The sequence below is a fragment of the Phyllobates terribilis genome, unplaced genomic scaffold (assembly GCF_046119375.1).
Source record: "Phyllobates terribilis strain yellow unplaced genomic scaffold, ASM4611937v1 Scaffold_10__3_contigs__length_209671492, whole genome shotgun sequence".
NCBI lineage: Eukaryota > Metazoa > Chordata > Amphibia > Anura > Dendrobatidae > Phyllobates > Phyllobates terribilis.
This window is the reverse complement of record NW_027362770.1, coordinates 190,395,563-190,416,098: the sequence shown is the minus strand read 5'-3', so window position 1 is coordinate 190,416,098 and position 20,536 is coordinate 190,395,563. Positions and strand designations below refer to the sequence as shown.

General features: G+C 49.2%; 5 protein-coding genes across 5 annotated transcripts; 4 read left to right on the top strand and 1 right to left on the bottom strand.

Annotated features, from left to right (window-relative positions):
* The first annotated feature begins 8,822 nt into the window (after positions 1 to 8,822).
* On the top strand, positions 8,823 to 9,291 carry LOC141164287 (histone H3). The gene has a single exon (XM_073649424.1). It carries the CDS (start codon positions 8,829 to 8,831, stop codon positions 9,237 to 9,239), a length of 411 nt encoding a protein of 136 aa, XP_073505525.1. The 5' UTR covers positions 8,823 to 8,828; the 3' UTR covers positions 9,240 to 9,291.
* A 1,947-nt stretch (positions 9,292 to 11,238) lies between these two features.
* Positions 11,239 to 11,646, top strand: LOC141164286 (histone H2B 1.1-like). The gene has a single exon (XM_073649423.1). It carries the CDS (start codon positions 11,266 to 11,268, stop codon positions 11,644 to 11,646), a length of 381 nt encoding a protein of 126 aa, XP_073505524.1. The 5' UTR covers positions 11,239 to 11,265.
* Positions 11,647 to 12,531: 885 nt separating this feature from the next.
* Positions 12,532 to 13,211, top strand: LOC141164285 (histone H4-like). Its single transcript, XM_073649421.1, has one exon. The coding sequence runs from the start codon at positions 12,635 to 12,637 to the stop codon at positions 13,142 to 13,144; it is 510 nt and encodes a 169-aa protein (XP_073505522.1). The 5' UTR covers positions 12,532 to 12,634; the 3' UTR covers positions 13,145 to 13,211.
* A 4,064-nt stretch (positions 13,212 to 17,275) lies between these two features.
* Positions 17,276 to 18,714, bottom strand: LOC141164284 (histone H2B-like). The gene has a single exon (XM_073649420.1). It carries the CDS (start codon positions 18,683 to 18,685, stop codon positions 18,305 to 18,307), a length of 381 nt encoding a protein of 126 aa, XP_073505521.1. The 5' UTR covers positions 18,686 to 18,714; the 3' UTR covers positions 17,276 to 18,304.
* Positions 18,715 to 19,017: 303 nt separating this feature from the next.
* On the top strand, positions 19,018 to 19,547 carry LOC141164283 (histone H2A.J). Its single transcript, XM_073649419.1, has one exon. The coding sequence runs from the start codon at positions 19,018 to 19,020 to the stop codon at positions 19,420 to 19,422; it is 405 nt and encodes a 134-aa protein (XP_073505520.1). The 3' UTR covers positions 19,423 to 19,547.
* Positions 19,548 to 20,536: the final 989 nt, after the last annotated feature.

The following is a 20,536-nucleotide window of genomic DNA, read 5'->3' as shown; positions in this document are numbered from 1 at the left end:
GGGTAGCTAACTGGCTAAAGGATAGAAGGCAGAGGGTGGTTATAAATGGAATATACTCAGATTGGGTAAGCGTCACTAGTGGGGTACCACAGGGGTCTGTACTAGGCCCAATGTTTTTTAATATCTTTATTAACGACATAGTCAACGGGATAAATAGTAAAATATCAATATTTGCAGATGACACAAAGTTATGTAAAACAATTAATACAAAAGAGGATAGTGAAGACCTACAGAGGGATTTGGATAAGCTGGGTAGGTGGAGCATTAAATGGCAAATGAGGTTTAACGAGGAGAAATGTAAGGTCATACATATGGGAAGGAAAAATGGAAGTCACCAGTACTCACTGAATGGGAAACCATTGGGGAATTCAGAGATGGAGAAGGACTTGGGCATCTTGATTGATAGCAAACTAAATTGGAGTGCCCAAAGTCAGGCGGCTGCTGTAAGGGCAAACAGGGTAATGGGATGTATCAGAAGAGGTATAGCTGCAAAGGAGGAGAACATTGTTCTTCCACTGTACAAAGCACTGGTCAGACCACACTTGGAATACTGTGCTCAGTTATGGGCCCCAATATATAGAAAGGATATAAATGAGCTTGAAAAGGTACAAAGGAGGGCAACAAAATTAATAAGGGGAATGGAGGGACTGCAATACCCAGAGAGGTTGGCAAAACTAGGACTATTCAGCCTGGAAAAGAGAAGGTTGAGGGGGGACATAATAAATGTGTACAAATATGTTAGGGGACAGTATAGAGACCTTGCCCGGGATTTGTTCAAAAGGAGGGATATGACAGTAACAAGAGGGCATTCACTAAGACTGGAAGAGAAAAGGTTTCAGCACCAGCATAGGAAGGGGTTCTTTACGGTAAGAGCAGTGAGAATATGGAATTCACTGAGTGAGGAGACGGTAATGTCGGATTCACTAAACCAGTTCAAGCGGGGACTGGATGCTTTTCTAGATACCAGGCAGATTTCAGCATATACTTAAAAATAGAATAAAATAGTAGGTTGATACAGGGATTTATTCTGACTGCTGGTTTCAGAGTCGGGAGGGAATTTTTCCTCAGGTGAAGATTGGCTAAATCATTTGGGGTTTTTGCCCTCCTCTGGATCAACTTTAGCAATTACAGAACTAACAGGTCGAACTTGATGGACGTAAGTCTTTATTCGGCTTTACTAACTATGTAACTATGTAACTATATACCCTCCCATGGCGGACATCAACCACCCCCCGTGCTGTCAAAATGGTGGGCCTACAGTCTGAGTAAATGGGTTCTACCATAGTTTTGTAGTCTCTACCTCTTAACCCGATTGCAGACCGGCACCAGATCATCATTTCACTTTTTGGGGGCATGGCTTCTAACGCTTCCAATCTCACCACCAGACAGTTCTACCTGTTGCCGCTTCATCAGGGCTCTGATCTCCTTTTGTAAGACACGCTGCTGGCTGGAGCTGGCATTCATTGCGGCCTGCTGTAATATAACAATTATCTCTGAAAGACAATTTTCAATTACGTTAGTACCCAAGGTTATTTTAGGGTGACTTTCACTACGGTCAATGTCCACAATAATCAGTCCCTGCGCCGGCAGTTCAACTTTACCAATCTTTATGGTCACCTCCTTGAACCTCACCTGCGGCACGGGCTGACCATTGCTGGCGATGATGCTCAAGTCATTATCTGGGTAGCGGGTAATATCCGTGTCATCCCAGTACCGCTTGAAAAGTATATAGGGGATGGTGGTTACCTGTGACCCGGTGTCCAACAGTGCACTCATGGGAATGCCATCCAGTACCACAGGCAAGACCGGTCGTCCCCCCACATACTTGTCACGCCAGTTTGACGGGCCTGATGATCTTACGCCTGGGGGTTAGCCCTCTGCCCCAGGTTGGGCCCGTTTAAATTACAGTGCCTCGCAATATGTCCTGGCTGGCTGCAGATGGGTTGTCCAACCTGGTCGTAGCGGTTCATTGGCTTCCCTCTGGACGGTGGGATCCTCTTCTGTCGGCGCCATGGGACATCCTCCGGACTGGTAGCCAGCTGGATCTTTCCTGGAGAGGATACCTGCAACGACTGCACAGTCCTGGTTAGTGCGGCAACGCTTTTAGTCAGTTCTTGGACCTGATGGTGCAGGTCTGTAGATGGGGTACTATTCATGGTCTGTGTGTTGGCTCCTGCAGATTCTGTAGACTGGGGCGCCGCCTCCTGGTGATAAGTGATAGCAGGGCGCCTGGAGGCCGCAACGCCACCGGGTGCGGGTTGTCGGAGTACACGGATGGCTCTGTCCTTAAACTGTTCAGAGTCTAGCTCAGGGTTCTGCAGGGTCATCAGGCGTAACTGAGTTCGGTGGGCGCTGGACTGCAGACCCTCAATGAATTGTTCAGTCAGCAGTTTATCTGCATTCCTCACACTGTCAGGGTCTGCCTGCTTGATGGCTCTCAGAGCCTCTTGCAAGTTCAAAGCATAGTCTCTTATACTGTCTTTTGCCCGCTGCTTGCACCCATAAAATCTCATTTTGATCTCTGCTGTGGTGCGGGTATCAAAAGTGTCCTTTAGACGGGCCAAAATCTACTTCACTGTCCCGTTGTCCTTGACTGACCAGGACTTTACTTCATGTTGGGCCGCGCCGGTTAACTGGCCTATCAGTATGGTCACTTTTTGCTCCTCCGTCTGGGGGTACACCTTGAATAGGCTATATAGTCTCTCTTTAAAGTCGCTCAGGGCATGCGACTCCCCTGAGTACTGGGGCAACCAGGCCGCTCCGGGGATATAAGGCATCGTGAACGGCATTACTGCGGCAGCAGCCGCGCTGGCGGTGACAGTTCCCTCTGCTTCCGTCATCCTCTTCCCCCCTAGTCAACCGTGGCCTACCTTCCATTGCTTTCCTTCTGTAGGCCGCGGCTCTGCAGGCGATCGTCGGGGTTGAGGACCTTGCATCGCGTCCTGGTGACGTCAGCGTCCGCTCGGCTCCTTTCAGGACCTTGCGCAGTGAAAATATCCGGGGATAGCGGGAAACGGCTGCGGATGGCGGGAAACTCCACCAACGTAAGTTTTACAGTCTTTCTTCAGGCACGCAGTACCCATTGGTGGCGGGCACAAAATCCTGCCGACTACGCCAAAAGTTGACGCGCCCCCTGGGCTGTGTGAATGTGGGGATATAGGATTTTGTGATATTAAATGTCCGATTACGCCACCCGTGGATTGTGGTCAGAGTGAACCGCCGCTGCAGGGCAGACCGCTGAGGCTGGTGTTGTGGGTGCAGCAGAAGATAGTATAACTCCCCACGGGAGGAGTATAGCCTCAAGGCAGTAAATAGGGATGTTGGTGGTGATGGTGCGTGGGAGAAGCAGTAACCACACGGAGTCTATCATGCAATTCAGGGTCTTTACTGTTGGTGGTATTAAGGGACCCGTCCGGAATACAGGTTAACAATGGAGGCCTCGTCAGTCTGAGAGCAACTGGGAAATCCTGCTGGTCAGAGGGAGTTTGTAGGCCTACCGTGCTGACTTCACTCTTTCTTGGCTATCCTGCTGTAGTGTAGTGGTAGCCCACGTCTCTGAGTGTACCGTGTTGTTATCACCCGTATGACTGGCGACTCGGGCCTTCCGTACTTCTCACCCCTCCGGGGTAGTAGTGGTCCCTCTCGTGTGGCTGAGCCTCTGGGCTTCCTTGGGCCAGAGGACTTGAAGTCCCCTGCGTGGTGGTTTTCTGCTGCTGAGCTTATAACCCTCACAGCCTCGGACTCCAGTGTCCGGCTTTGTAAGTCTCTAGGCCGGACGAGCTCTGCTAGCTCCCCTCCTGGCCTCGTGTTCCTCCTCTGCCTACAGGGACTCCTCAGCCTGCTGCTGACCTGTCCCTATCTGCGACTTGTCTGGAAATTCTCTCTGGCTGGACTGACTAACCCCGCCCCAGATCCAGTTTATAAAGGGCAGGTTTCTCCCCTCCCTGGAATGAGACAGGAGGTGCTGCATGCTAATTGTCCCCAACCAGGGAACCTCCCACCTGCTCTCAGACATGACATTGCTGCCACTGTGGCGACCAGACCTGGGGTGCCACAGCAGCAGTGAATATTCATTTTCTTTTATAGCGGGGAACAGTGTTGGCTGCAGCAGATGGCTCCTACGCCGCTCCCCCCACTCCTCCCACCATCCACAGCATCAGTACCTTTGGACTATAAGACACATCCCCCACTTTCCTCCAAAATTTTGGAGGAATAAAGTGCGTCTTATAGTCCGAAAAATATGGTAATTTGCTTTGTTAAAAAATAATAAACATCACAAACAAGCAAATAACAGACATATTTGGTGTCTCTGTAATCCTAGCGACCAGCAACACAACACAGCGATCAAATTATGTACGGGGATCAGTAAATTGGCTTAAAAAACCAACGTGATTGATATTTTTCCTCTATTAAACCCATAAAAAATTTAATAAATTGTAACGCTGAGGTCGTGTTCACATGAAGGGCCGCCATCAGTGCGTTACTGCCCTTACTAGTGTATGGGGCCCGGTGAGAAGAAGCAAAGAGGAGGGGCTCGGACCACAGAGCTCCTGTGCATAATGTCACTAGTGATCACTGTATTTCCTTTACACTATATACAGAGCTTCTGTATATAATGTCACTGGTGATCCCTGTATTATCTGTACACTATATATATAGTGCTCCTGTGTATAATGTCACTAGTGATCCCTGTATTATCTGTACACTGACACTATACACAGGAGCTCTGTATATAATGTGATATAGTGAGGGTACACAGCACTATGTATATGGAGGGTATATAACACTATATGGGGTATACTGCAGGTAATGGGGGGTATACAGAAGGATATGGAGGATATATAGCACTATATGGGGTATACAGCAGGATATGTTGGGTATACAGCATGATATGGAGGGTATATAGCACTATATGAGGTATACAGCAGGATATGGAGGGTATACAGAAAGATATTGAGGATATATAGCACTATATGGGGTATATAGCAGGATATGGAGGGTATACAGAAAGATATGGAGGGTATATAGCACTATATGGGGTATACAGCAGGATATGGAGGGTATATAGCACTATATGGAGGTATACAGCACTATAGACCTGTCAGTGACCCGAGCAGCAGTCACCGGGGAGGAGTCAGCTCTGTGACCGGATGTAACATCCTCGCGATAAAAGCGGGAAAATGACAGGAAAAAGGGCGGGAAATTCAACCTCCCCAACAGTTCTGTGCTCCGCCCACATCTGAGGAGAAGCCGCAGCTCCTGCTGCTGGGGGAGGGGCTGCTGACCGCCCTGTGCCCGGATGGCTGCAGTCTGCTCTGCGGGCACTGGGAACATCGGCCACTAAAGGGTTAACACCAAGTGTCTGCGGGGAGGAGCTGATCCTGTGCTGCCTGTGGGCGGAGCCATAGCCCTACTGAGCGCTGATTGGCTGAGCGCGGAATATGAAATCCCCACACAACGGCTGATAGTTCCTCCCGCTCTTTGTTCTCCTCAGTGTAACACGTGGTGCAGAGCGCTATATGGAGGGTAATAACATCATGTGGCCGTATACAGCGCTATATGGAGGGTAATAACATCATGTGGCCGTATACAGCGCTATATGGAGGGTAATAACATCATGTGGCCGTATACAGCGCTATATGGAGGGTGATAACATCATGTGGCCGTATACAGCGCTATATGGAGGGTAATAACATCATGTGGCCGTATACAGCGCTATATGGAGGGTAATAACATCATGTGGCCGTATACAGCGCTATATGGAGGGTAATAACATCATGTGGCCGTATACAGCGCTATATGGAGGGTAATAACATCGTGTGACCGTATACAGCGCTATATGGAGGGTAATAACATCATGTGGCCGTATACAGCGCTATATGGAGGGTAATAACATCATGTGGCCGTATACAGCGCTATACGGAGGGTAATAACATCATGTGGCCGTATACAGCGCTATATGGAGGGTAATAACATCATGTGGCCGTATACAGCGCTATATGGAGGGTAATAACATCGTGTGGCCGTATACAGCGCTATATGGAGAGTAATAACATCATGTGGCCGTATACAGCGCTATATGGAGGGTAATAACATCGTGTGGCCGTATACAGCGCTATATGGAGGGTAATAACATCATGTGGCCGTATACAGCGCTATATGGAGAGTAATAACATCATGTGGCCGTATACAGCGCTATATGGAGGGTAATAACATCGTGTGGCCGTATACAGCGCTATATGGAGGGTAATAACATCATGTGGCCGTATACAGCGCTATATGGAGAGTAATAACATCATGTGGCCGTATACAGCGCTATATGGAGGGTAATAACATCGTGTGGCCGTATACAGCGCTATATGGAGGGTAATAACATCATGTGGCCGTATACAGCGCTATATGGAGGGTAATAACATCATGTGGCCGTATACAGCGCTATATGGAGGATATATAACATCATGTGGCCGTATACAGCGCTATATGGAGGGTAATAACATCATGTGGCCGTATACAGCGCTATATGGAGTGTAATAACATCATGTGGCCGTATACAGCGCTATATGGAGGATAATAACATCATGTGGCCGTATACAGCGCTATATGGAGGGTAATAACATCATGTGGCCGTATACAGCGCTATATGGAGGGTAATAACATCATGTGGCCGTATACAGCGCTATATGGAGGGTAATAACATCATGTGGCCGTATACAGCGCTATATGGAGGGTGATAACATCATGTGGCCGTATACAGCGCTATATGGAGGGTAATAACATCATGTGGCCGTATACAGCGCTATATGGAGGGTGATAACATCATGTGGCCGTATACAGCACTATATGGAGGGTGATAACATCATGTGGCCGTATACAGCGCTATATGGAGGGTAATAACATCCTATGGCCGTATACAGCGCTATATGGAGGGTAATAACATCATGTGGCCGTATACAGCGCTATATGGAGGGTAATAACATCATGTGGCCGTATACAGCGCTATATGGAGGGTGATAACATCATGTGGCCGTATACAGCGCTATATGGAGGGTAATAACATCATGTGGCCGTATGCAGCGCTATATGGAGGGTAATAACATCCTGTGGCCGTATACAGCGCTATATGGAGGGTAATAACATCGTGTGGCCGTATACAGAGCTATATGGAGGGTAATAACATCATGTGGCCGTATACAGCGCTATATGGAGTGTAATAACATCATGTGGCCGTATACAGCGCTATATGGTGGATAACAACATCATGTGGCCGTATACAGCGCTATATGGAGGGTAATAACATCATGTGGCCGTATACAGCGCTATATGGTGGATAACAACATCATGTGGCCGTATACAGCGCTATATGGAGGATAACAACATCGTGTGGCCGTATACAGCGCTATATGGAGGGTAATAACATCGTGTGGCCGTATACAGCGCTATATGGTGGATAACAACATCATGTGGCCGTATACAGCGCTATATGGAGGATAACAACATCGTGTGGCCGTATACAGCGCTATATGGAGGGTAATAACATCATGTGGCCGTATACAGCGCTATATGGTGGATAACAACATCATGTGGCCGTATACAGCGCTATATGGAGGATAACAACATCGTGTGGCCGTATACAGCGCTATATGGAGGGTAATAACATCATGTGGCCGTATACAGCGCTATATGGAGGATAACAACATCGTGTGGCCGTATACAGCGCTATATGGAGGGTAATAACATCATGTGGCCGTATACAGCGCTATATGGAGGGTAATAACATCGTGTGGCCGTATACAGCGCTATATGGAGGGTAATAACATCATGTGGCCGTATACAGCGCTATTTGGAGGGTACTAACGTCATGTGGCCGTATGCAGCGCTATATGGAGGGTAATAACATCATGTGGCCGTATACAGCGCTGTATGGAGGGTAATAACATCATGTGGCCGTATACAGCGCTATATGGAGGGTAATAACATAGTGTGGCCGTATACAGCGCTATATGGAGGGTAATAACATCGTGTGGCCGTATACAGCGCTATATGGAGGGTAATAACATCATGTGGCCGTATACAGCGCTATATGGAGGGTAATAACATCATGTGGCCGTATACAGCGCTATATGGAGGGTAATAACATCATGTGGCCGTATACAGCGCTATATGGAGGGTAATAACATCATGTGGCCGTATACAGCGCTATATGGAGGTGTTATATAGCGGTATATGGAGGGTAATGTCAGTACTTGGCCATAGACAGCATCATCTGGAGGAATACAGCGCTATACTGAGTGTATACAGTATTGTATCATAGTATATAGCCCCATATGGATTTATACTGTACTATAGTGACACTATGTCCAGCACACTATGGCAGTATACCGCAGGCTGGGGCCATGTACAGACCATATGTGTGATCAGTGTCCGAGTTTCCCCTCTGCTTCCGTCAGCAGCGCCATTATAGCAGTGTACGGGGATATGGAAGCACAATGACATCGGAGGCCGCAACTGCAGAAGACTCGTGTAGACATGATGTGACCCTTTCATGCGTTAGCGCAGCCTGTAACCAGTGTGAACTGCGGACACCCAGCAGCACTTCATGGAGGAGTGAACCATGAGATTACTATGAGTTGTGCGGAGCTCACTTTGCATAATGATTGGTCACAGACATCAGGGGTTGAAGTAGCCAATGGAGTGTAGGGGGCGTGTTTGAACCAGCCAATGGAGTGTAGGGGGCGTGTTTCATGTGAACCAATGAGCACGCGCACACTGTATAAATACCCTGCTCCCGCCGCTCCGCTCATCACTTGTGTACTCGTCTATACAGAGCTATGGCCAGAACTAAGCAGACCGCCCGTAAATCCACTGGAGGGAAAGCTCCTCGCAAGCAGCTAGCCACTAAGGCCGCCAGGAAGAGCGCTCCTGCCACTGGCGGAGTGAAGAAGCCGCATCGTTACCGGCCAGGAACAGTCGCTCTACGTGAGATCCGCCGCTACCAGAAGTCCACCGAGCTGCTGATCCGTAAGCTTCCCTTCCAGCGCCTGGTGAGGGAGATCGCCCAGGACTTCAAGACCGATCTGCGCTTCCAGAGCTCAGCCGTCATGGCCCTGCAGGAGGCCAGCGAGGCTTATCTGGTGGGACTCTTCGAGGACACCAACCTGTGCGCCATCCATGCCAAGAGGGTCACCATCATGCCTAAAGACATCCAGCTGGCCCGCAGGATCCGTGGGGAGAGGGCTTAGATCTGCCCTGGGCACCAAAGACAACACAAAGGCTCTTCTCAGAGCCACCAAATCCTTCCACTAACGAGCCAATTCCTAAACTCCAGATCCTTCTGCCGCCTGGCTCCAGTGTTCTGCTGGTAAGAGGTGGAGATGGTCCATCAACTCCTTCAGTTATGTGAGATTCATTTCTGGTTATAGTTTAACAATTTAGTTTATAATCTATCATGCGCCTCCATTGGTTTCAGGAGTGATAATGGTTAATAGAAAATCAATACAAATCAGAGTGCAGGGATGTCATTGTCTTGTATTAGACATTTTTCAGGGGATGCAGCTGCCCAGGGACTTGTTACATCCAGAGCTCCCCACTCTGATGACCTGTAGTGGTCGCCTGTCCTGACACCACGTGCCACATGGATGAAGGGGTTACTGCCTAACACTAATCTGGTGCTGACTGTGGGCGGAGCCATAGCCCTGCTTAGTGCTGATTGGCTGCCAATGAATATGGAATTCCCGCATTATGGTTGATGGTTACTCTCCTTTGTTCTCAGTGTAACACGTGGTGTCAAGATGGCGGCTCTCAGGCTGTGAGTGAATATTTGATATATAATATATTCAGCACTATATCACCATGTACTACACAGTTTTAAGGGTAAACCGCATCATATTGCTGTAGAGATCTATATGGAGGTATACAGTAATAAATTTGCGTATAAAGCTTTATATGGGGTGTATACAACAATATGGATGATTAATGCACTACATGGAATGAGGCAATAAAGCGCTGTATGGAGGTATCCAATTATTTCTATAGCACCAACATATTCAGCAGCATTGTACATGTTCACCTCAATTGTAAAGACAACGTGAGAGGAGTGAGGGTCCTGCTGCTCACAAGATTACAGGGAATAGGGGGGTCACAATAGGTAGAGTGTGCTTGTCATGTACGGTCCAGCCATCACAAGGCTTTTCATATAAAGCTGCATGATCCGGACTTCATCCAGATACCCAGTGCTATTGGGTGCATGGAGGCTGTGGAGACAGATGAATAAGAGCGACAGATTCTAAGGAAATATCAGAGGGGGAGCGTTAGATTAATGAAGCATGGTGATCAGAGCATTCCAGAAACCTGGTGCAGCACAAGAGAAGTCCTGGATGAGAGAGTGGGAAATTCAGATTATGAAGGCTATTGTAAAATGGAGAGCATGGGTAAGGTAATAGACAAAGTATCCGACAGTGCATGGGTGGTAGAGAGCACTACATCACGGCGTACAGCACTATATGGCAGTATATAGCGCTATATCTTGTCTAGCAGTGATAATATGATTAAGAACTAGAGCACATCAGATTAGAAACGTACAATGTCCGCCCCACACCCCCAATTCATCACCTTCCTCTGATCATATTCTCACTCATGTACAAGGTTTAATCCACTGTGAATGTGGACACAGTACTATATAGGGGGTATACAATATATACGGAGGATATACAGCACTAAATGGGGGAGCATTCAGCAGTGTATGGGTGGTATACTGCACTATTTCTTAGTTTACAGCTTTATCAGAATGGAGGGCATATACACTATACAGCATATGACATTTATTGCACAATATAGTGTACATAGTGGGATAATTCATGCCCCTAGTGCTCTGCTCTTTGGGGACACGAGTGTTGGTAATTTCCCATCATTCACTAGTATTTTGTCAATGTTCACACCAGAGATCAGCGGCGCCAGCTCTTGTGGTGACAGAGAACTCTCTTATACAAGGTTTCCTGCGCCTTGTATAACCTGCTGCTGCCCCGCCTCCTCTCCTACCATTGGCTGGATATAAAGTCACCAATGGAAACAAGACTTGTGGAAACACCAATGAGCTGCAGTGGGCGGAGACTATTGAATGTGCAATGATCACATGACTTTCTCACCCAATAGTACAGTGATCTGACAGCATTGCTCATTTGCATGGCCAGGCTATAAATACGGCCGCTCTGGGAGGAGCAGGATCATTATTCTCTCTCTCTCCAGTGAAGAGAATATTCTGCTGTCATCATGCCTGAACCTGCCAAGTCTGCACCAGCAGCCAAGAAGGGCTCCAAGAAAGCTGTGACCAAGACTCAGAAGAAGGACGGCAAGAAGCGGAGGAAGAGCAGGAAGGAGAGCTATGCCATCTATGTGTACAAGGTGCTGAAGCAGGTCCACCCTGACACCGGCATCTCCTCCAAGGCCATGGGCATCATGAACTCCTTTGTCAATGACATCTTTGAGCGCATTGCAGGGGAAGCCTCCCGCCTGGCTCACTACAACAAGCGCTCCACCATCACCTCCCGGGAGATCCAGACCGCTGTGCGCCTGCTGCTGCCCGGAGAGCTGGCCAAGCACGCCGTGTCCGAGGGCACCAAGGCCGTCACCAAGTACACCAGCGCCAAGTGATCTGCTCCAAGCTCTACACCCACAACCCAAAGGCTCTTCTAAGAGCCACCCACCCCGTCTACATCAGAGCTGTGGCTGCTTGTCTGTCCTGCTGCACCAACCTGCAGAAGAGATGACCTGCAATAATAATGTTCTGCTCCTCTTTCCAGGGGACATTTGGCTGCACAGATCTGGCCATAAAGCGCTGGGCAGAAGGGGAGGATTAGAGGAAGGAGATGAAGTTGGGGAGAGTGATGAGGTTAGTAGCAGTGAGATGTAGGATATTCCGCATCCAGTCAGACAATAAAAGGTCAGATGCAGGCAGCCATAAATACTCCATTACCCTTCACTCACTGAATCCTTTTCTCTCCCTGGACACTGGGTCCTAGTGCCCTCTGTTTCCATTGTTCTGCTGGCAATGGGTGAAGATGAGCAGTTAACCCTTTCAGTGTTCAGATACTGTTCCAGCAGCTCCTCGTTGTGATCAGAGCTCTCTGCACTTTCTCGCTGATCCTCCTCTGATGTTACACACCTTTACTCCGCAGACTGGTGAAGGCACCTGGTCAATAAGCTCCTAAAGATTGATCGATATAGGTCTGAATCTCACATTGTGATTAATGGAGAAGCCGATCACTTGTTTATCGCAGCAGGAGCTGAAACAGGTAAATGTGCAAAGCACAATATGGAGGGTATACAGCACTATATGGAGGAATAGAGGGTATACAACAGGGTATAGAGTGTACACTGCACTATATGGAGGGTATATAGGGGTATACAGCAGGATATGGGGAAACTGTACATGGAGTTTATACAGCGCTATATAGGGGTATACAGCAGGATATGGAGCTTATACATCGCTGGATGGAGGAGAGTATATAACTCTATAGACCTCACAGTGAGTTATTTCCAGGTGTCACAGTGTAATTCCTCCGAGCAGGATGTCACCAGAGAGGAATCAGGGCTGTGACTATTTCCACCATCACAGTAGAAGCAGGAAAATACCAGGACAATGAGCGGGAAATTCAAAATCACTAACAGCTCTGTGCTCGGCCAATCAGAGGAAGGGGCGGAGCTGATAATGCAAATTCCTTTCCATCCCCGCCCTGGAAGCGCGTCACCTCTGCAGTCCTCTTTCTGGTCCCCTCACGCTCTATATAAAGGAGGACTGCGCACTGTCAGTCATAGCTTTCTGCTGACTGCTTGGAAGATGTCTGGTCGCGGCAAAGGAGGGAAAGGTCTGGGGAAGGGCGGTGCCAAGCGGCACAGGAAGGTTCTCCGTGATAACATCCAGGGCATCACCAAGCCTGCCATCCGCCGTCTCGCCCGCAGAGGAGGAGTCAAACGCATCTCTGGCCTCATCTATGAGGAGACTCGCGGCGTCCTGAAAGTCTTCCTGGAGAACGTGATCCGTGACGCCGTCACCTACACCGAGCACGCCAAGAGGAAGACCGTCACCGCCATGGACGTGGTGTACGCGCTCAAGCGCCAGGGCCGCACTCTCTACGGCTTCGGGGGTTAATAACAACACAAAGGCTCTTCTCAGAGCCGCCCACATCTTCTGAGGAGGAGCTCCTGCTGCTGGGGAGGGCGAGGGGCTGGAGACCCCCTGTGCTGGGGTGACTGCAGGCTGCTGCTCCAGGGGCGGCTGGAGACATCGCAGGTGCTAATGGGTTAACACTGAGGAGCTGCCTGTGGGCGGAGCCATAGCCCTGCTGAGCGCTGATTGGCTGAGCACTGAGTGTGTGATTCCTGCACTGAGGCTGATCTCTTCTGCTCTGTGTTCTCTGTGTAACATGTGGTGTCAGGATGGCGGCGGTTGCCGGGTGACTGAATATCTCACATCTGGTTACTCCGCACTGTGGAGGGTGTACAGTACAGTATGGGCATCTACCGCCCACTGAGTGTATACAGCACTAGATGAATGGTATGAAGGAAACTTGTTTTCTGTATATTCCATCTTGTTCCCTGAATTACCCAAGTACTTGGACCCCTCCCACCTCAACCTTAAATACAAGACTGCAGGTCATCTCCATTGTGCATGTCAGGACCACCCTGAATACTTGCAATTCCTTTGTTTCCTGTCTATATAAACCTGTGAGAAATTTGCATTCTGTATACAGTTATCTGCAAAATAATAGTGTTAAAAACCATCAGCAGAGCGCTGTTTACATTTGGCACCAAGCTCGCTGATTGCTGGCCGCGACCAATCAGCAGAGCATTGTTTAAATATGACGCCAAGATCACTGATTGGTCGCGGTCTCCGCACCCGACCAATCAGCGAATCGTATTGGTGAGGACCGGGGAGCGCCGCTGCCTGTGCGGCTACTTCCGCTGCGAGAAGCCGGGATATGAGCGACTGCTCGCAGCAGAAGTATCCCGACCCGCAGCGCCGCTCACCCTAGCCACTGATCTCCCGACACTAGCCGCATGGTGTTAATAAGGTCCAGACATTTGTGTTCAAAATCGCTGATTGGTCGCGGGCGCTGTCCACGACCAATCACCGATTTGGGCGCCACATTTAAATAGCGCCCGCGACCAATCACCGATGTTGACGCCACATTTAAACACTGCTGTGCTGATTGGTCACGGCCAGCAATCAGCGGTGTTTAAATGTGTCTGCAAGATCGGTGATTGGTCACGGCCGCTATTTAAATGTGTCGCCCAAATCGGTGATTGGTCACGGGCAGCGTCCGTGACCAATCAGCACAGCAGTGTTTAACTTTTGCTGCAAGATCAGTGATTGGTCGCGGCCGAAGACCGCGACCAATCACCGATTTGTGCGCCACATTTAAATAGCAGCCGCGACCAATCACCGATCTTGCAGAGACATTTAAACCCCGCTGTGCTGATTGGTCGCGGGCATCGTCGGCGACCAATCACCGATGTTGACGCCACATTTAAACACTGCTGTGCTGATTGGTCGCGGCCAGCAATCAGTGAGATTGGCGCCAAATTTAAACAACGCTCTGCTGATTGATTGCGTTCAGCCGCCGCGACCAATCAGCAGTATTGGCACAAAATTTAAACCCCGCTCTGCTGATTAGTCGCAACCACCGGCGGTGACCAATCAGAGATATTGGCGCCAAATTTAAACCCCGCTCTGCTGATTGGTCGCGACCGCCGGCCGTGCCCAATCTGCGATATAGCCGCCAAATTTTAATACCGCTTTGGTGATTGGTCACGGTTGCCGGCCTCGACCAATCAGCGATTTTGGCGCCAAATTTAAATACCGCTCTGCTAATTGCGCCCTGTCGGCCGCATACCTATTCTAGAATACCCGATGCGTTAGAATCGGGCCACCATCTAGTCTATATATATAATCGTCTTATCCCGTCTGTCTGTCTTTCTGTCCAGGAAATCCCGCCTCGCTCATTGGTCCGCCAGCGGCAAATCAGAGACGCGGGATTTCAGAAAAAATGGGACGGAGATGCAGCCGGGAGATGACCGGCGCGAGGCGCTCATCTCCCGGCCGGTAGCAGCAGAAGGACCTCGACCGCCGGCGCCGCTGACCTCCATGCGGCTAGTGTGTCAAGGGAGGACCGGGGAGCGGCGCTGCGGGTCGGGATACTTCTGCTGCGAGCAGCCGCTCATCTCCCGGCTTCTTGCAGCGTAAGTAGCTGCACAGGCAGCAGCGCTGACATCCATGCGGCTAGGGTGTCAAGGGAGGACCGGGGAGCGGCGCTGCGGGTCGGGATACTTCTGCTGCGAGCAGTCGCTCATCTCCCGGCTTCTCGCAGCGGAAGTAGCCGCACAAGCAGCGGCGCTCCCCGGTCCTCACTAATACGATTCCGCTCCCCGGTCCTCACCAATACGATTCGATGATTGGTCACGCTCTCCGGCCGCGACCAATCAGTGATCTTGGCTCAAAAGTTAAACACCGCTGTGCTGACTGGTCGCGACCGATTTGGGCGCCACATTTAAATAGCGGCCGCGACCAACCCTCCATATAGCGCTGTATACGGCCACACGATGTTATTACCCTCCATATAGCGCTGTATACGGCCACGTGATGTTATTACCCTCCATATAGCGCTGTATACGGCCACACGATGTTATTACCCTCCATATAGCGCTGTATACGGCCACACGATGTTATTACCCTCCATATAGCGCTGTATACGGCCACGTGATGTTATTACCCTCCATATAGCGCTGTATATGGCCACATGATGTTATCACCCTCCATATAGCGCTGTATACGGCCACATGATGTTATTACCCTCCATATAGCGCTGTATACGGCCACATGATGTTATTACCCTCCGTATAGCGCTGTATACGGCCACACGATGTTATTACCCTCCATATAGCGCTGTATACGGCCACATGATGTTATTACCCTCCATATAGCGCTGTATACGGCCACATGTTGTTATTATCCTCCATATAGCGCTGTATACGGCCACACAATGTTATTACCCTCCATATAGCGCTGTATACGGCCACATGATGTTATTATCCTCCATATAGCGCTGTATACGGCCACATGATGTTATTACCCTCCATATAGCGCTGTATACGGCCACATGATGTTATTACCCTCCATATAGCGCTGTATACGGCCACATGATGTTATTACCCTCCATATAGCGCTGTATACGGCCACATGATGTTATTACCCTCCATATAGCGCTGTATACGGCCACATGATGTTATTACCCTCTATATAGCGCTGTATACGGCCACATGATGTTATTACCCTCCATATAGCGCTGTATACGGCCACATGATGTTATTACCCTCCATATAGCGCTGTATACGGCCACATGATGTTATTACCCTCCATATAGCGCTGTATACGGCCACACGATGTTATTACATTCCATATAGCGCTGTATACGGCCACATGATGTTATTACCCTCCATATAGCGCTGTATACGGCCACATGATGTTATTACCCTCCATATAGCGCTGTATACGGCCACATGATGTTATTACCCTCCATATAGCGCTGTATACGGCCACATGATGTTATTACCCTCCATATAGCGCTCTGCACCACGTGTTACACTGAGGAGAACAAAGAGCGGGAGGAACTATCAGCCGTTGTGCGGGGATTTCATATTCAGCGCTCAGCCAATCAGCGCTCAGTAGGGCTATGGCTCCGCCCACAGGCAGCACAGGATCAGCTCCTCCCCGCAGACACTTGGTGTTAACCCTTTAGTGGCCGATGTTCCCAGTCCCCGCAGAGCAGACTGCAGCCATCCGGGCACAGGGCGGTCAGCAGCCCCTCCCCCAGCAGCAGGAGCTGCGGCTTCTCCTCAGATGTGGGCGGAGCACAGAACTGTTGGGGAGGTTGAATTTCCCGCCCTTTTTCCTGTCATTTTCCCGCTTTTATCGCGAGGATGTTACATCCGGTCACAGAGCCGACTCCTCCCCGGTGACTGCTGCTCGGGTCACTGACAGGTCTATAGTGCTGTATACCTCCATATAGTGCTATATACCCTCCATATCCTGCTGTATACCCCCATATAGCGCTGTATACCCTCCATATAGAGCTGTATACCCTCCATATAGAGCTGTATACCCTCCATATCTTGCAGTGTACCCCTATATAGTGTTATATACCTCAATATACAGCTGTATCTTATGTTACCCCTCTATAGAGCACAAGATTTTCTCTTTGTATACACCAAAAAATCTTTTTTGCTTTTGCAGCTGCCACCTGAAACTGAGAACTGCTGTTCAGCTTACTTGTAACCAGAATCCCCCATCTTTCTCCTGTAGTCCAGATTATACTCCCATGAAATGTATATGCAGCGATAGGATTGAGAATAAAGTGTACAGTAATCCTATCAAGGTCATTAATAAACAGATCCTTGTGGTTCCCATTACTCCCAGTACAGGTCCTCGTGGTTCCCATTACTCCCAGTACAGATCCTCGTGGTTCCCATTACAGGTCCTTGTGGTTCCCATTACTCCCAGTACAGGTCCTTGTGGTTCCCATTACTCCCAGTACAGGTCCTCGTGGTTCCCATTACAGATCCTCGTGGTTCCCATTACTCCCAGTACAGGTCCTCGTGGTTCCCATTACAGATCCTCGTGGTTCCCATTACTCCCAGTACAGGTCCTCGTGGTTCCCATTACAGATCCTTGTGGTTCCCATTACTCCCAGTACAGGTCCTTGTGGTTCCCATTACTCCCAGTACAGATCCTCGTGGTTCCCATTACAGGTCCTTGTGGTTCCCATTACTCCCAGTACAGGTCCTCGTGGTTCCCATTACAGGTCCTTGTGGTTCCCATTACTCCCAGTACAGGTCCTTGTGGTCCTCACTGGACCATACGGAATTTAGAGAATGTGCCATGTACAACACCTTTGTTTCAGGTCTTTTTAACCAGTTCTTTACCCAGCTGTATATACTGTCTTTAGCCTCAGCTTCTGGAGCATCTATACAACGCTGTTGTGTGGTTCAGTATCAGTCCAGATTACATGGGCTACATTACCAACATCGAGATTTGCACTTAATTTCTCATAGAAACCCAACATGTGGGTTAGGCATTACTCCTCTTTCATGAATGTATGCTGATGGTCAGCTAGATTAGCTTTTGCAATATATTGGGCAGGTAATCTGTCAGTTAGTGCAGCTGGATACAGGCAATTAGCCACAGCTCTGATGTAGACGGGGTGGGTGGCTCTTAGAAGAGCCTTTGGGTTGGTGGAGCAGAGCTTGGAGCAGATCACTTGGCGCTGGTGTACTTGGTGACGGCCTTGGTGCCCTCGGACACGGCATGCTTGGCCAGCTCTCCGGGCAGCAGCAGGCGCACAGCGGTCTGGATCTCCCGGGAGGTGATGGTGGAGCGCTTGTTGTAGTGAGCCAGGCGGGAGGCTTCCCCTGCAATGCGCTCAAAGATGTCATTGACAAAGGAGTTCATGATGCCCATGGCCTTGGAGGAGATGCCGGTGTCAGGGTGGACCTGCTTCAGCACCTTGTACACATAGATGGCATAGCTCTCCTTCCTGCTCTTCTTCCGCTTCTTGCCGTCCTTCTTCTGAGTCTTGGTCACAGCTTTCTTGGAGCCCTTCTTGGCTGCTGGTGCCGACTTGGCAGGATCAGGCATGATGATAGCAGAATGTTCTCTTCACTGGAGAGAGAATAATGATCCTGCTCCTCCCAGAGCGGCCGTATTTATAGACCGGCCATGCAAATGAGCAATGCTGGCAGATCACTGTTCCATTGGATGAGAAAGTCATGTGACCAATGATCACATAATGATCTCCACCCACTGCAACTCATTGGTGTTTCCACAAATCCTGTTTGCATTGGTGACTTGAGATCAAGCCAATGGCAGGAGAGGAGGGCGGGGCAGCAGCAGCTTATAAAAGGCGCAGGAGGCTTCATACTTCTCACACAAGAGACTTCTCTTATCTGCTGATAATTGTGAGCACAGTGATGTCTGGACGCGGCAAACAAGGAGGGAAGGTCCGTGCTAAAGCCAAGACCCGCTCATCCCGGGCAGGACTGCAGTTCCCGGTCGGTCGTGTGCACAGGCTTCTCCGCAAGGGTAACTATGCTGAGAGGGTGGGCGCCGGCGCTCCGGTCTATCTGGCTGCTGTGCTGGAGTATCTGACCGCTGAGATCCTGGAATTGGCCGGCAATGCCGCCCGGGACAACAAGAAGACCCGCATCATCCCCCGCCACCTGCAGCTGGCTGTGCGCAATGACGAGGAGCTGAACAGGCTGCTGGGTGGGGTGACCATCGCCCAGGGGGGTGTCCTGCCCAACATCCAGGCCGTGCTGCTGCCCAAGAAGACCGAGAGCAGCAAGGTGAGCAGCAAGTCAGGCAAGAGCAAGTGAGCGCCGCTGATCCTGTATCATCCACACAACCCAAAGGCTCTTCTAAGAGCCACCCACACCGTCACCACAAGAGCTGGCGCCGCTGATCTTGGGTGTGCTCTTTCACAACATACTAGTATATAAGAAATGCCATCACTGTGTGCCCCTGAGGAGAACAGCACTAGGGGAAATGAATTATCCAAATATATACTCTATTGTGCTGTAAACTCATATAGTGCTTATACTCTCCACCCACAATAAGCTGGAAATTAAAAGTGCTGTATACCACCCATATAGTACTGTATATCCTCCATCCATACACTGTTGGATGCTCCCCATATACTGCTATATATGCTAGTGAGTAAAATGCAATTTTTTTGGTGAGCCGTCTCTTTTGGCTCCGAAAATGGCTCTTCATTTCCTATTACCTTTGGCTTTAAATTTGAAGCCAAATTCTGGTATGTTTTAACCCATGATTGTATACCTTTTAGTAAAAATCTACACATGTGCCAATTTATGACATAAAACAGAATAGTTTCCAGAATAACCAGATTTTATATTTGCTGTAAAAACTTTAACACAAAATGAACATGCAAAATACCAACAAGATACTAATTATCAGTGCCACATTTTAAAGCTACCTTCACACTTGGCGAGTTCGCTGTGGGCTCTCTGCTGCAAACAGTCTGCAGCAAAACTGCAGTGTCAAATGTGGCATCTGCATCCAGGCGGATTTAGATAAGGAATTTGCTGCGGAATTCACCCGTCCATTGACTGCAATGAATTTCGCATATCGGATATTCGGCACATATTCACATGCTGCTGCTGAAGCCAATTTCACACCTCATGTCAGATTCTGAATTTTTTCACGAAGTGAGAATGTGTTTTGGCTAAAAACCATTGCCACTGTTGGCTTCTGTAAATGCCATGGAATTTCCACGCTGATGATCTGCATGGAAACTCCGCTGCAAATCCACAAAGTGTGAAGGCAGCCTAAAATTGTCTTTAGGGCCCATTGGATAGATAAACTAAGTGCCATAGCTTGGATGGACTGATTCAGTTTATTTCTTCTGTTATTATCTGTTTTGGAAAAGACTGTTTTTTTGGTGTCCCATCAAGGACCAATGTCTTTTGC